At 34.8% G+C, this 17052-nt stretch overlaps 1 protein-coding gene across 5 annotated transcripts in view; it reads left to right on the plus strand.

The window, feature by feature from the left end:
• The window catches only part of LOC123306498 (inactive dipeptidyl peptidase 10), a 341233-nt gene extending 330357 nt beyond the window's left edge, over nt 1-10876 (plus strand). For 4 of the 5 annotated variants that reach the window (XM_044888538.1, XM_044888539.1, XM_044888540.1 and 1 more), the window contains 6 exons: nt 2513-2740; nt 4030-4250; nt 5199-5675; nt 6191-6546; nt 9757-9962; nt 10233-10875. In XM_044888538.1, coding sequence (XP_044744473.1) covers nt 2513-2740; nt 4030-4250; nt 5199-5675; nt 6191-6546; nt 9757-9962; nt 10233-10373 — 1629 coding nt within the window. In that variant the 3' untranslated portion in view covers nt 10374-10875. Of the gene's footprint in view, nt 1-2512; nt 2741-4029; nt 4251-5198; nt 5676-6190; nt 6547-9756; nt 9963-10232 lie in introns of all 5 variants that reach the window. The other variant, XM_044888537.1, reaches the window with a different exon arrangement.
• Nucleotides 10877-17052: the final 6176 nt, after the last annotated feature.

The following is a 17052-nucleotide window of genomic DNA, read 5'->3' on the forward strand; positions in this document are numbered from 1 at the left end:
AAGCTCAATTTTTACTGATTTCAAAAATATATAACATCATATGGTTTGTATCAACATACATAACAGAAAATTGTCAAAAACACTTTTTCCCAATATTTCTATGGTTTCAACTTTTGACGAGCACAGAAAAATAGAGTTTCCTATAACGAAAGCAGTCTCCTTCCGGCAATGTCATTCTTTCTATGCTTTTTACCAATTTTCACAAAATTTGAATCAAGATATATTACATGAATTTTCATAATAATGAAAGGACTTATAGGAAGAGACACTGGTAATCATACGATGCTACATTTTTCTATGCTTATCAGAAGTTGAAACCATAGAAATATTGAGAAAAAAGGTTTTTGACCATTTTCTATTATTTAAATTGATACAAACCATATGATGTTATATATTTTTGAAATCAGTAAAAATTAAGCTTTCAAAAAATTGCACAGAAAACTAGTGTTCCCATTTAAAAAAACATAACTTTGGGTCATAGCTTGGTAATTAAAAATCCTGCTAAAAAGCCGAGCACGCCACTGGATTTTACGTAAAAAAGTGCCTGTATAATGTTTCAATTTCAGAGCTCTATTATCAGTATTAGCGGAGATATAAATTTATTTCGAAATCGCCATTTTTCCAATTTTCGCTTATAACTCGAAAACAAAAGAAAGTGGCCAAAAATGACTACTACTATATTTAGTTTCTCAGAAAAAGAGAACGAGAATGGGGTATCAGATTTTGTGTATCTCCTCTGGTTTAAAAACTGTAGTGCTAAAACATCGAAATTTGCCCACCCTGTACATGACCAATCGGAAATATTATATTACAGGAGCAAATCGATCACTTCAATTTTTTAATTGATTTTATGTCAGAGACTGGGAGTGAAAGCCCTAAAGAATTTCAGAAGATGCAGAGTCCTCCAGATTGAAATTCAATGGATATCTCAGTTTCTTCAGTTTAGTTATTGATTTTCATCAAGTATTGGCCATATATACAGCAATCCAATACTCCTATATTCGAATGGTTCAGCTGCATTAGTCCATCAGTTTTTTTCTTTATAAACCATTGGATATACAGGGTGTCTCCGGAGTAATGGAAATAAATTTGGATGTAGTTTCAGAATCTTAAAATGTGATGAAAAGTTTTCTATGCTTTACGTTGCTTCAAAGATTTATTGATTATTGATTATCGATTTATATTCCTTTTGAACGTTGTCAATTTCATTTCTCTGTAGCTGGGGGATGAAAACGAAATGGAGTTCTAGGGTGCATCTGTATTTTAAAAATACTATTGCAAAATTCCATTTGTTTATCTCTGTCCCGCTTTACAATAATTGAATATATCCATAATCAAGTCATCTCTAAAGCAATGTAAATTTTCAACATTGCGTTACCGAACATAACTCCATATAAATTTTTCGTCTTATTTTGAGGTTCTGAGTCTATATCATTATATATGGAATAAAACAAGGCTGCGTGTTAGCGCCTTTACTGTTCAATATTTTCGCCATAGGTGTCCCGATAATTGCTGACATGAGTATGCCTGTAAAAGGAGTTGGAATAAGATTCAGATTTGATGGAGGCATATTTAACCTAAAGCGCCTCAGAGCAAATCCCGTTCAAAGGTTATCACCTTCAATATGCAGACGACTCTGCGCACTTATCGCTAGCAGCCCAGAGGATCTACAGATAATGCTGTACACCTATAAACATATATACGAATTCGGCATCACGGACATTCTGGAAGCTAAAGGTCAGAGTGTTTCAAAATCACGACCAAGACAGCTGTTTACATAGCAGTCGTTCTCCCAACGCTTCTTTACGGAAGCAAAAGCTGGACGCCCTACAGGAGACATATTAAACACCTTGAACAAACGCAACAACATCATCTAAGACAGATAATGCACATCAGATGGTTCCACAAAGTTTCGAATGCAGAAGTTTTGCAACGCGCGAGTTTGTACAACAATTGAGACTCAAGTAACGAGGGCCCGACTCAGATGGAGCGGCCACATTCTGAGGATGCAAGATACAAGACTCCCCAAAATAGCTCTGTATAGCGAATTGGCAGAGGGAGCCCGGAAACCAGGAGACCAGTATAAGCGGTTTAAGGATACCTACACTACATCAATCCCTAAAATCAATTAATGCCAATCATAACTGGGAACAACTAGCGTTAGACAGGTCACAGAGGAGGTCTATGGTGCACAGTTATAATGGAGACTCGAGAAGAATTCAGCGGCGGCCAGATCTGGTTGGTGACTATCCATGCCCAGGGTGTGGAAGGATCTGTAGGTCACGGTTGGGTCTCTTCAGTCACAGGATGGCACACAGTCGCAATTAGTCCCAAGAAATTATAAGTCTTTTTTTATGTCTTTTTGTAGATTAATTCCCGGTAACGGGATACAGCAATGAATGAATGAGTCTATATCCAAATTCATTCCCATTAATCCTGGGACACCCTGTATATATAATATCTGTTCATAAACATAATAACACTTCATTCATAATGAATATTTCGATTTCAGCCTGATACTCCAAATCCAGAAGTGAAAGCTTGGATAGTAAACCTTACCACTCCAAAGTATTTATTCCCTGTAGAACTAAAGCCAACAGCAAGTGTTGATCTTGGCAGCTACATCACTCATGCAAGTTTCTACGCTGAAAATGGCGTGAATTTGGTGTGGTTGAACAGGAATCAGAATGTATCCGTGATGGTCAGCTGTGATGCTCAAAATAGTTATAATTGTACAGATGTGAGTATCAGAATTTGTATCCAGAATTCAATGAAATCTTTCAGAGAATAAATTTTCGGTTGTTACAATATCCCGACAATGTGACAAAATATTTTCATAGACCCAAGGTTGCCCGATCAACGATTTGATTGTCATTAGGTTTCCACAATCAAAACATGCACTAAAGGCCGGTTTCATAATCAAACCTAAAGTCGGTTTAATTTTAAAGCTTCCTTTAACCCTACTGAAAATGACACCTACGGCCGGTTTCATAATCAAACCTACAGTCGCTTTAATTTTAAAGCTTCCTTTAACCCTACTAAAAATGACACTAAAGGAAGTTTTAAGCTTAAAGTGACTATAAATTCGATTATGAAACTGGACGTAAAAGAAGCTGCAAACTTAAAGTGACTTTAAATTTTATTATGAAACTGGACGTAAAACTTTTTTATTCCTAGATATGTCTTATACTTATTGAGAAAAAGTAGCAACTGGGAATCATAATATGTATATCAATTTAATGCAAGAATAATATTTGGAATGTTCATGAATTAATTATCGATTGAATAGTTACATAATAAATGAAATAAATCATATCATGATATCAAATTTTACAGCAAACTTTTTCGGTTCTCCAGTTTTCCTAAGAATTCAAACAAAATGGTGAATGCACTGGTTCACTTATACGCAGTGATTTTGATTAAATCGATCACTATAAGCCTTTTGAAAGAAACATTTTCAGCGCTTCTTCTTCCAAAATCCATTTGCAATAGAAAATTTAAGAAAGATTTTTTGTCCTCCTTATAATTTCAAGAAGTGTGAATATAATATGATGCAACTCGCAATTCTGGACTCTATTGGAGGAAAAAACGCATGTCCTAAGGCTCAAAAGACACAATTGAAGCTTCAAATCTAATGCTTGTTTTTTGTTTGAATTTTGGATATTGCCCTTTCCCAAGAATGTTGGAATGATTGTATCACTCTTGAGTGATGAGAGTATGTTTTATGTAGAACTTCTAAAATAAAATTCGCTTATTGAGTGATGCGTTACCTATATGGGACATATATTCGAGGTATAGGTGGAGTTTGAAAATGTCAAATGCTTAAGATCACCCTACAGCACAAAAAGGGGATCACTATTCAATCTGTTCACGACCTACGAAAATGGGATACCCTGTACATTTAAAATTTCAACTTGCGCTACGTATATTGAAAGTAAAATAATTGCAAACAGGCGGAAACTAGCGTATAAGAGATAAATGTTCCTGAAAAATTCTTCCGTGGTTCCCATTTGTTCCATTTATTTGCAGTTTCATGTAGAAAAAGAACACATCGGTTGGACCGAGCCAATTTTTCATCCGGTTTATTCCTACAACGGGACACAGGCTTTGGTGAGACTTCCTGTAAAAGATGGTGCTAATGGACACTACATGCACGCTTGTCAAGTATTTAATAGCAACGTCGTGCCACTGACACATGGTGCTTTCGAAATAACGAAAATTTTAGGTTGGGACGAGGAAAAACATATTTTGTAAGTACCGCTTTTGATGAATTATAGGTTCTTTTTATGAGTATTTTTCACTTAGGACCAATTTCACCGAGGACATAAACCGAGATCAGACGTAAATTTGCCGATTTATGTCGATTGTGCTGATAAGATTCAGTTAAAATGGCGTTTATCTCTCAATAAAAGTAACCGTAGATAGAAATGTGATACATATTCTGAAAGGGCAACTATTCTAGTGATAAATCTGAAAATTTCATCCATCTTGGCGCAACCGTTCGGTCTTGACGAATTTTTAACTGAACCCATCTTTTTCAGGATTTTTCGAATGTCAGCATTCGAGTCGTTTATCTCTAAAAAAAAAGTGACTGTAGATGCAAATGTGATACATATTCTGAGAGAGCAAGTCTTTTAGTAAATCTGAGAATTTCATCCATCTTGGCGCAACTGTTCGGTCTTGACGAATTTTTAACTGAACCCATATTTTTCAGGATTTTTCGAAGGTCAGCTTTCGAGTCGTTTATCTCTCAATAAAAGTAACCGTAGATGGAAATGTGATACATATTCTGAAAATTTCATCCATCTGCGGGTTGTGGAAACGTTATGTTTCTCATGTGCCAAAAATCGGTAAAATTTGCGTCGATGAAAATGACTTCACTCTGGCTTATCGGTACTGACGAACAAAAACGCGGTTATCTCCAATTTCGGGATTATTTTTCACGGTCCTGCATCGTTTTTCAGAACTAAGAAAGAGATAAAAACAGTCCGGAACGTTATAACGTCAACGGTAACCAACGATGTCTGAATCCTGAATCGGAATTAAAATTATACTGATTGGAACTGAAAACGGAAAAATTCGCCGAAACTTCATGAAAGGTGGATTTCTGTTAAAAAAAAATCAAACTTCGTTACATCCTTGAATAACCGAAAGGAGACATCGAAAAATTTCAATAACTCGTTCTGATCTTGTTGCAGATATGCTATAGCCACCAACGAAAATCAACCTGGCGTTCGGCATCTCTTCAAATTAGGCGATATGAACTCAAGTCAATCTTGGACTTGCCTCACCTGTCAGCCTAAAATCGACCCCAACGTAACGAACGCCTATTTCGCAGAATACATTAACGAAACAATGCTGAACAATAGTCTACTCTCGGACTATAAATGCGACTACAACAATGTGATATTCAGTAAATCTTTCAAATACTACATCCAAGAATGTTTGGGACCAGATATTCCTGTAGTGTTCCTTGTAGAAACTGCTCAAAATGTGAGAATGGCAGTGCTGGATACCGGATCTAGGCTGAGAAAGAATGTGAACAAGTTTGCACAGCCTCAGATCAAGAAGATTCAGGTTGAGATCGAATTTGGTTACAAGGCTCAGGTGAAGATGTATCTACCGCCTGTTTTGAGGGAATATGAGGATGTAGCGTTCCCTATGGTGCTTCTGGTGTAAGTACAAAGCATTATCACAAGCAAATCCGTGCTCAGTGCACAGATAAAAAAGATATCTCACACATTTAATTGTTTCTCCTATGATTCATGAAATGGTTTCAGTCTTGGAACATAAATACATAGAATGGCCATCACAGTGCTACGAATGTAGTTGTTTTGGTACACACATTCCATAAACTTCTCTGTCTAGCACATACGTCATACGTCCCGACCTTTTCGTATCTAAAATTCATGTGACAATGATATCAGAGTAAACTATCTCAATTGTGATTGGCGACACTAGGCAGATAGCTCACTCCAGTCTTCGCACAACAACAAATGTTTATTTTCCATTACTTGCATCTATGTTCCAAGGTTCCACTCGATAAAGGACTCTGTGTGGAGATTCTGCAGTGAAAATAAAAAAATTCACTCAATAACTGAATTAATAGCCTTTTCTTATGTTGTTCTAGTATAAAAATCTCAACTCTCAACCTACCAGAAAACAGTTTCTCATGTTGAAATACTTTCAGAGATGCTGCACCCTTCTCACAAACGGTGTCTTCAAAATGGGACATAGACTGGGCCTGGTACCTGGCGAGCACCAGAAGCTATGTAGTGGCTCAAATAGATGCTCGCGGATCGGGATATCAAGGAATAAAAATGAGGAGCGAAATTCAAAGAAGACTTGGAACCATCGAAATTCAAGACCAGCTGAATGTTCTGACCTACCTCCGAGATACTTTCAAATTCATAGACCGTGGTAAAATTTGTACCATCGGTAAAGGATATGGAGGATATGCTTCTGCTATGATGATGATTCAAGATTTTCATCAAGTTATCAATTGCTCCGTCAGTCTGTCGCCTATTACGAATTGGATGAATTACAGTAAGTACTTTAATGAAAGAAACGACCGATAACAGTTGTCAGCAGAATGCAACTCAGCTACACAAAATGGATCAAAGAGTATTTACAAGACAATTCCCTTTGTCAATTTACAAGGTAAAATCCGACTCATGGAATTTAAACCTTGAAGTGGGGAGACACTACGCGCCAGAAATATTGCGGCCAGAATTCGCAACAGTCAAAAGAGTAATTTGTGCAACCAATCGAATTTCGAGTTGCACAACGAATGAACATCAGCTGTCGTTTTCATCCCCTACCACTCCAGGATGTTTCAAACGAAAGTTTCCAGAATGAGAGTGAATCCTTAGGGTCTCGTTGATAAACTTTGTTTTTGATCCATGTAAACTAAAAGCTAGAGTTTACATTGCGATACATTTCTGAGATATCAATAGTATCATGTTCATCACCTTTTTTTAAATTGATTCCTTAACCCTTTCTGAAAATAGCAATTTTTTTCGTTCGCAATGAAACAAATCGTTTTCAATCATAATTCATCAGGTTGGATAAAGCATGATTTGGAGGCCTAAATTTGTATGAGATTCAAGATGCTACAACAGACACGTGCACAAGATCGGTTCCTGTTGCTGGCAGCGCCTATCCAGAACAACTACGTATCTAAATAATGCAACCAAAGAGTACCTAACACCTCTTACTCTTTGATGAAACAAAGTCTTTTGGAGGTGTGGTTTCAATTGAAATAATAAATAAAATTTATCGATGATGAAATGAGGAATGGATGCTCGTCTTCTTTGCAGATACGAGAAAGTTTTTAGATAGTAGATAGTATTGGCACTTCCTTTCGTACGTACATCGGTAGAATGTAGAGTAGTTGCTATCTGGGATGGCATTTATTTTAAGTGTACAGAACTGTCGGTACTTCATGAGAACGTGAATGTGCGCATTCATGTTATATAAACTTCAGACCACCCCTCTGTCTCTCGACTTCATCCGGATTGAGCAGTTGAGCAAGATTTGCATCAGCCTCACCCACAGACTCTCCAAAACTAGCTAGCTAGCTTAAGAGAAAAAACTATCAAAGCTACTTCAACAATCTGATCAATAATATGCCGAGCCGAGGCTTTGTATGTCTGTAATTCTCCTCATACTTCTTAAATGTTGTATTTTTTCATGTTTTGTAGCAAAATTCAGTTCCACTGAATACACAAGAAATGAAATTTTCTGTACAACGATAAATTTCATTATACTTATACCTCATTATACACGAGGTGGCCATAGACTTATTACCCCATATATTATTTAATAATATGTCATATGATCAACAATCAAAAATGCGAAAAACATTCGTTACCATCGGCATGGTTTCGTCTTGCTCGAAAAAATCAAAGACTTGACACCTCCTTGGTCATGTGTCACAAGAAATTATAGAACAAATTGCCATGATACCCAAACAGCTGGTATGCAAGAAATTAACCCACAATATACAGGGTGATTCGAAACTCGAGGCGAAAAATTGAGGGACATAAAAATTTTCGGCCGATGAGGCTTCGTTTCCGAATTTTGGACATTAATATTTCTGTATGCAACCAATTAAATTTCATAAGTAAGCCTAGAAATAAATGAGATGAATGTCACCTGGTGACAGAACACTTAATCAGGTCGATTCTGTTCGCATCTTGTTATAACATTGCTAAATCTACAACATTGTTATAATTATAAAATATAGCAATATGACTGAGCGAACGAATATTCTGTTTCACCGTTTTACGCAAGATTGGTTATGAGTTTTGACCATAGCAATATTGTTGAAAAATAATCGAATGTTTGAGCTGACAACACTGTTTTGAAGGGTAAAAGATTCTCATTTCATAGAAAAGAACATGTAATTCTATAATTGTTCTATGGAAAAGAAGAATAAGTTGTGTTACTTGTGTTTAATCAAAGAGTATCATCAATTGATACTCTTTGGTTTAATGTTTTATTCGGTATTTGGATTGCGAGTTTTTGGTTGAACTGTGCATCATGTCTGAAAATAAGAAAACAACAAAAAATCAGATGGAATTGATTTGATAATCAATCTCCTAGAAATTCTCTATGGATTTTCACCCACTTGTAGGTAAAAAGGAACTGTATTTTTACTGGTCGGTTCCTCTACCAATCTATTCAAATCTTCTCTCCTTATTCAAGAAACTTTTCATCAGGCAATTCAAATGAATTACTGATGTCCCTAATACATCGAAATCGTAGTCTCATACTTTCGCTATAAATGAAAAGTTCAAGTGAAGGTTTCCAAAAAGTTACTAACACGAAGCGTGTTTATAATAACTTGCCTATTTTTTAAATTTCTAACGCTTGGAAGAAATATAAAAACAAGAGATTCACTGCCATTTCCAACTTTGTTATGAAATAGCAAGTACTTAAAAAATATTGCTAATATAGCAAACTGAAATAACAAGATCTTCTAGAAATTGACAGATCATATTGCTCAAAATCAATGATTAGAATACCAGTTTTTCAAACTTTGCTGTGATAGCAATATCTTTTCTATAACCATATTACTATTTCCAAACAGAATCGACCTGATTGTTTGCCAATTCAAAAATTGCTTTGCTGGTTTAGTCCTTCTGTTAAACATGCAGTTTTCTAACGATATTATTTTTGTGTACGGTATTTGTGATGGCAACTCATTAAAAGCTTGTCGGGAGTAGGTACAACATGAGATTTCCTAATAGACGACAACCATCTTGCCGGGTGTTTTCTGACGCTTATCAAAGGTGCTATAGCCAGAGAGATCACCATTATTTTGTATGGGGACATTTGAAACAACAAGTTTACGCAGTGGAAATTAATGATAAAGAACAATTAATGGAACGAATTATTCATGCAGTCGAATCAACTCAGAATAGGCAAAACATACAATTAGTGTACAATTCCTTTATTCTGCGTTGCCAAGCATGTATCGATGCTAATGGTGGCATTTTTGACCAATTCATTCAAATTTTTCTGTTTTTTTATCAGCTTTTATAGTTTAAAATTGATGATATGCAGAAATTTTAACACTTAGGTATATCTCGGAAACAAGGCAATATCCAAAAATTATATTTTACTTTTTTCATCAAGAATAGCAGCCTGTATACGTTCCTCAATTTTTCGTTTCGAGTTCTGAATCATCCTGTACATCTGCATTTATACTCCCATGAAAAATTAATACTTCCATAATTTTTCTCCTTACAGATTCCTACTACACCGAAAAGTATCTGGGCTTCCCATCTAAATTTCCTCAAGCATATGAAAACGCCGATTTACTATCAAAGGCCGGAAGCCTTCTAGATCGACGATTTCTTCTCATTCATGGGACTTCTGATTCAACAGTAACTCCACAACATTCCTTCATGTTTGCCAAGGCTTTAGTCCAACGTGATGTCCTTTTCCAACATTTAGTAAGTACAAAATGATCACAATTCATAACTTTCGATATCCAACCAACACCGCCTCCGCATTCTTATTTGTTTTTACCATTTTTATGTATTTATACCATTATTTGTACATTATAAGAGGTGGTGATTTTAATGCCCTTACAGATCCTCATAACTGAACGAGATCTGTAACTACAGAGAGTAATTGAAAACAGAACAAAATGCTATTTTTTAAAGCAACTTGGATCGATCTTGAGTGAAGATTTTCTTTTACGTGAAAATTCTTATTTTCAGGCATATCCAGATGAAACTCACGAATTTACGAAGCTAACCACTATACACATGTATAAGGAGATAGATCAGTTTTTGAATGATTCCTTTGGACCAGTTCTCGATGAGTGGAGTGACACAGAAACCAGTTTTTTTATACAATGAATTTTCGATGTAGTTGTTAATTGTTGAATTTCTGAATTTTGTCCAATCAAGCCCATTTTCCAGATGTATATACAAAAGTTTATTTTTTCAACATGTTTTCAGAATGGATAAAATTCAGTGTATGTCTTTATTGATGAAAACATTTTGGTATTTGTGAAATACCTTGAAATAATTCGAAGGAAATGTTGAGTGATCCGATTAAATGCCGTACCTTGCAAATTTTCCATTGTGCAACAGATAAAGAGGTAAAAAAGAATTATGTAACAAACAGTGAGCATTTCCTTCCTAATGTACTCAATTGAAAGAGAAAAGCGACACAATGATCTGGGGGCACAAATACGAAAAGGAGACTCAGTCAGAAATTTTTTCAGTACCAATGCATTGAAATTTATTATTTGTTTGTATGAGATACCATTTAATTCATGATTTCACAACACTTTCAATTTTCTTATGCAACTATCTAAGTACTTTGAAAACAGCTCTGTTAGGGGGCACAATAGACCTTAAGGTCGAAGTGAACTGTAACCCCTGCTCACTATAACTATAACTATAAATACTTTGAAGTATACTCTTCTTATTTTTCCAACATGATAGATCGAAAACTGAAAGGATTATCTAGAAAAATATATGTCAACAGTCAATTGTTCCATAGCTGGTATTTTTGAGGTAATGTTGAAATTAAAATTTATCTTATCCTCTTCTTTTTCTATTTTCAAGAAATTATTTTTCAGAAACCTTCATTGGCTCCAAGCTTTTTCATCTTCTATTAATTTCCTTTGAGAATAAACATTTCATTTTTGAAAATATCCTAGAATCAGAAGTGGTATTATTCGTGTAATAAAGAATATTTGTGGTTCTTGTTTAATACTGCATATTCAAGCATTACATATTACACTGGATAAAATGGTACCAATACCATACTACATAACCACAGCCATCTAAAGTACATACTCATCTGAAGACGTCTGGGATAAAACCAAAGATTAAAGATTATCTTTGATATAAACTCTCGTCCACCACCGAAGGCTCTTCTCAATAGAGATTTCCAAATCCATTCGAAAGCTATCCAACGGTTCGAGCTTTGGGGTTGGACGTGTACTGCGATGTATTCTTCTAGTGCAATGAGAAGCAAATGCTCATCTCTGTCTGTTACAAGGAAAGATCTGTATTAGCAAAGGGTATTAATTATTTAATATAAAGCAGTGATTTCAATCGATCTAAATAGACTTGCTACGTTATTTGAGGTCTGAAATAATTAATTATGGTGAGTTCACACAGAGTTCTTGGGAACTAATACTATAAGACAGCGATCACGTGAACGATATCTGCCAATGAGATTTTTCTTTTCTTGGGTCTTCGTATTAAGTAACTCTGTGTAAGCTCAACATTAAATATATTAGCTGATGGGTGCTGATACCTGACCTCCAAATCTATATCAACATCTTCGAAATGAATTGTCGCCTGAATTAACTCAAACTTTGCTGTAAATATTTATTTCATTGAAACAAATTAAATGTTAGGAGTATGAGAGTTGAAATAAGTCGGTGTCCCCTTTAAGAGAACAATGAAACATTTATAGTTTTTATAAACAGAATTGCATTGGTGCTATCGATATAAGGAATGGTACAAGATGTTTTCCAGCCAACTCTCATACATCAAATTCTCATTGTTGCATAAAAATTCGGAATTTGAAACGTCCATGTCATTTTATATTAAAATGTGGTCTTAAAATAAAATGCCACATATTTTCCACATTTTAATATCTTTTCATATTATGTACATATATATGTGCCTAAGGTAAGCTTTATCATATACCTATAGCTGTTAAAATTATGTATTATATTATGTACTTTGTTGCAACCATTTACGTGGTCATAATATGTATAATTGTTGAGAAATTTACATTTGTATGAATATGTACTGATATTAACGTGACACCAAACCAAATAAATGTTGAATTCATTGAGTGATTCTTGAGTTTCCAAAAAACCTAGATTCCATATTGCTAATGTTCTGATATGCGAAAAAACAATGTATATAATTAGGATCCACTCTTTCAACATTTCATTAAAATCGCCCAAGCCGTCCATGATGCATTATTGTTCAGATAACAAGATCTGTCAAAAGTTTCATTTTTGTAAAAAGTTTGCCGGACACTCTGCATGGATGCACAATAGACCTTCTGTTCCGATATTGCTGGTTGTACTGGCCGGCAATCGAATAACAATAGAACTCGAACCACTGGGCCAATAGGCATCGTTTCTGAAATACTGACAGTACTGTTCAGGAATATCGGAACAGACGGATTATTTACTAGTAAGACCGTAGATCTACCTTCCCCCTCCCGACCGTGTGTTACCCCTCTTTGCAACAGTCGCTGAAATCCTAGGTGTCCAGATCTCCGAGATCCTTTCCCTTCAAAAAAAGTGGTAGGGCAAAAAAAATATTTTTTTTTATCCCAAATTCGAAAGAACGGTACCTGTAACTCTTTTCCTGGGCCGAGAAATAGCATTCTCCTTCAAGAAGGGGTGGGGGTGTAACCCATTTCAAACAAAATTTTTCGAACTAAAACGAAAGGTAATATGTACATGTATGAATTATCTGACGACCCAGTCAATATAGATCTTTTTTTTCAATCCTGACTTGAAAAAGAATAATCATCATGATAAACACCATCTCTCCGATGGTAAAAAACGAACGCTCCTTTATGATTTCCATCGATGTACAACACACCCCACTCTGTGAGTGGCTTGAATTTCTTCTGATTGTTGCTCGTCACATAGGTGACACTTGCGCTGAATCCTGAATCACAGATTACACTTGTGGTTCGGCGACAGTTGCAAAGTATAGAAGATGGAAGGGCGAACATTTTTGGGGTGGAGGGGTAATAATTTCCCCAATCGGTGGGGGAAGGTGGTTTCTCGGTCTCATAGAAAGCTACGAGAACCGTTTTTTCGAGGTTGTGAAGGAAAATATATCTTGTTTTGGGAAGGTATCAGGCCCACCACGAACCATGAGGGCCGCAGAGGCCTGAGCCACGGCCGAGGCGTAGCAGCCCAAAAAGATGAATCTTCCACTAAAGCAGATCTACGGTCTAACTAGTTCTTTTAGTATTAAAGTATTATGTACTGATAAGATCGCTGTGCACTCTAACCCAGTAATAATTATCAAATCAGCCACCGGACACCCTCTTTAGTACAGACAAATAGAAATAATCATGTAGGATTTTGAGAGCATCTATAATGTTACACTGCAATGATATAATACATTCATGCTTCCATGGCAGCAAACTTTTTTTTAGAAAGATCAAAGAGCGTATGTAAAACAAACAACATCCCTGCTTATATGAGGGGTTCAGAACTGAAGTGAACCAAGTCCATTCAGCCTACTTTTTAGATGAATAATGGCTTAGATGTTGTTTATCTCCAATTAATTCAAAAGTGACTTCTTTATTTATTATTATTCTTATGTAAGCATATGCTTACATTCTAATCTTTTAAAATCTAGAGAAGTCACTTTTGAATTAATTAGTGATAAACAACTTCTAAGCCATTCATCTCAAAACTAGGCTGAATGGACTTGGATCACTTCAGCTCTGAACCCCTTATATACATCCTTGTATAGAAAGTTGGGGAGTGTATTGCCAATTTTTATTTCAATATGATAGTAATAGATTTATTCTACAGCTTTTGATTATTATAACCTTTTAGTCAGTCTCTAAAAGGCCTAAGGCCTCCCATAGTTCGCTCAGCGGAATGCTAGGCCATATGCTTTTTTCAGATCTCCGAATGATTATTAACTGCTAACATTTTTTCTAGGATTTCTGGCTTTTTAATCAGCGAACTTTTAGACTTAAGTGTGGTATAAGCGCATAAATGACAAAAGACACCAGTTATAGTTATTGTCTCAACGAAATCAGCAATCGGTTCTATAGGACCGACCCCCGACCTCTATAGTGTTATTCATTTAATAATGCCAATATAGCATTTTTGTTTTTATTTCACAATAGTTCCGGACCCACCGTGTCAAAACGAAATTGGCGAGATTATTGCAAATCCAAAGGTTATAGAGTTACTATATAATCTTTGCGCAAATCTCTAGTGGGTAATTTTTAGCTATGCTTGTAATTACAAAACATCCGTAATAAATACGGGTACGTTGAGCCTACGTGCAGCCAAAGTGGCAAAACTCATGTGCCATTTATTTACCGCCTATTCTTGTTTGCTGAGTGTGTTTATTATTCTATGACCGTTTTGTCGTTAATAGCATTTTCGCAAAAACTGCAAACAACGCAATCTAATCATTCTGATCCGGTCAGTCCATTTAAATCTGCTAATATTATTATCGAGATTAACCTATTTGGCTTATTTCTTGGTGTAAATTTTCGAAAGCCATTACTTTCTACCCAACGATCGCCATAGACCGCGAATGCTCCAATTATTATTTTCTCGACAGATTCATTTTGATAATAATTCTTTCGCTAAAAACCTGTATGTTATATGTAGGTACCTTCACAGAGGTGTGAGAGGACCTCAAATATGTTCGTAGAAAGCCCGCGAAAGAATAGTGAGGAAAGTAAAATAAAATATATGAATAAATAAGAAAACTTCCAGATTCAAAGCAGTACATTGACGGAATTCATTTCATTCGGTTTATTTACCAGAAGTGTAGTCACTTGGCAAAACAGTATTTTGGTTGTACACTGGTTACTGGTTTTAGTAGGTCGGTGATTCACCGCTAGACGGTATTAATATTTTAGGAGTCGCCAATAAGAACTCATTTAACCACAATAAAACAAATCTTCTAGCCTTTCAGGGTTTTTTTGTCTTTGTAGGGCTTATTTATTTTTCAACTAGGTAACAGAATAAAATGTATTATAAAAAAATTCAAAATTGATGAAAAAATAAATATCCCAATAAGTTTTTGGTTTTCAAAACTGCATACCATTTTTTACTTATAAAATATTCTGATTCTGCAGTCCCCAAGACCTTGCCGCCCCCTGACCATGACTTGGATTGGCCTAGTTAGTAAACTGCCCCTAAAAACGTCATAACTCAAAATGTACACCTCCTTATTCGTGTACTGAAATTTTGATAACTCCCTATGATTTTCCATACTCCAAAGATTAATAATAATTTGGAATAATTTACGAAAGGGAAGTATGCTGAGGAAAAAGATAAGACAAGATTTTAAATATAAATAATACTATAATTTGTATAAAAATATATACTGTACATATGTTTCAATAATATTTTATATACATACACAATTCAGTTAAAACTAGTGTAATATAAAACTAAATAAATTTACAATCTTATTCCTATGACTAGCTGATCTTACAGCAATGAATTGTTGCAAAAATGAGGTAGATTTCTTATTAGTAACGGAAATGGGTCCAAAATTTTATTACTTCATTATCAGACAAACGATCATTTTTATCACACCTTTTATAATATACAATTTTAAAATGATCAGATTGTCCCCAATATATGGTAATTTTGTACTAAAATGCATTTTAAGTGGATAACATAAATAAATCTTTATAAAAATCCAACAGTGTAGGTACTATAAAATATAAATAACATACAAACAGGCATAAAATATTTGACCATCCGAAGGCCCTATGAGGTTCAAACCATAACCTAAAATTCATAGAAAAGCAACAGATTTTTTATAGTTTTCAACATCAAGAAGGAAAAGTAAGGGGGGTTAGAACGTAGTTAAAATCTCTAAATTTTCAATAATTAACAACTCACACTCACATACAATTTCATCTCCCAGATATTGCAGCTGCTTGTTTTATGGAAATAATGTGAATAAGGCAGTGTTATAATATTCATTTCACATTGGATAGTAAACAAGAAACATGAACTCTGCAACAATATACATAAAACACAAGTATATACACAACAGAAACAATCTTCTGAAATAAAAAATGAAAACAATTGATCAGAAAATGAGTTGAAAGCAACAAAAACTTCACATTTCATCAATATGTAAACAAAACGATTGATATTTTCGATAAACCACTGAGATTTCCATATCTATACAATATACCTCTGAAAGAAAATCGAATTCAAAATGAACAATAATAAATACGTTGCGAATCTTTGAAAATAATAAAAATAAACTAAAATTTCACTCCTGAGTTGGATAACAAACAAAACTATAATTCAGCCACATTATAGTATGCGGACAATTTCCCTGAGATTTTCCTTACATATTTTGAAAATGAATGTATGATATGATGGATAAAAGAGGTTCAGATTCACAAATTTGTAAAGCAAATATGTAACGATATGCAAGATATCTAAATAGGCAAATATGGCCCCTATTTCGAATCAATGTACATAAAAACATGCTTTATTCCACGGAATACAAATGTGGAAATATATAAACCAAAAAATCAATTATCAATTCGTTCCTCGAACTATATGATGTTTCGAAAAATAATAGAATTGGATAGACTTGTGTACATCTATATTAGGAATAAATTCTCCGACAATATGAAACTAGAGAAGATAAAATGAAGAAAGTTTCGCATTAATATTCATTTATTCGGTCCAACGGAAAAGAAACAAACATGTGAGAAATTTCACCGAAATGTAGCTGAATTGGGAGAATATCGGAACATCAAAAACTATATTTCAACATAATTTTTTTTTATCAAATTAGACGA

This window comes from Coccinella septempunctata, chromosome 2, assembly GCF_907165205.1.
Source record: "Coccinella septempunctata chromosome 2, icCocSept1.1, whole genome shotgun sequence".
In the NCBI taxonomy this organism is placed as follows: domain Eukaryota; kingdom Metazoa; phylum Arthropoda; class Insecta; order Coleoptera; family Coccinellidae; genus Coccinella; species Coccinella septempunctata.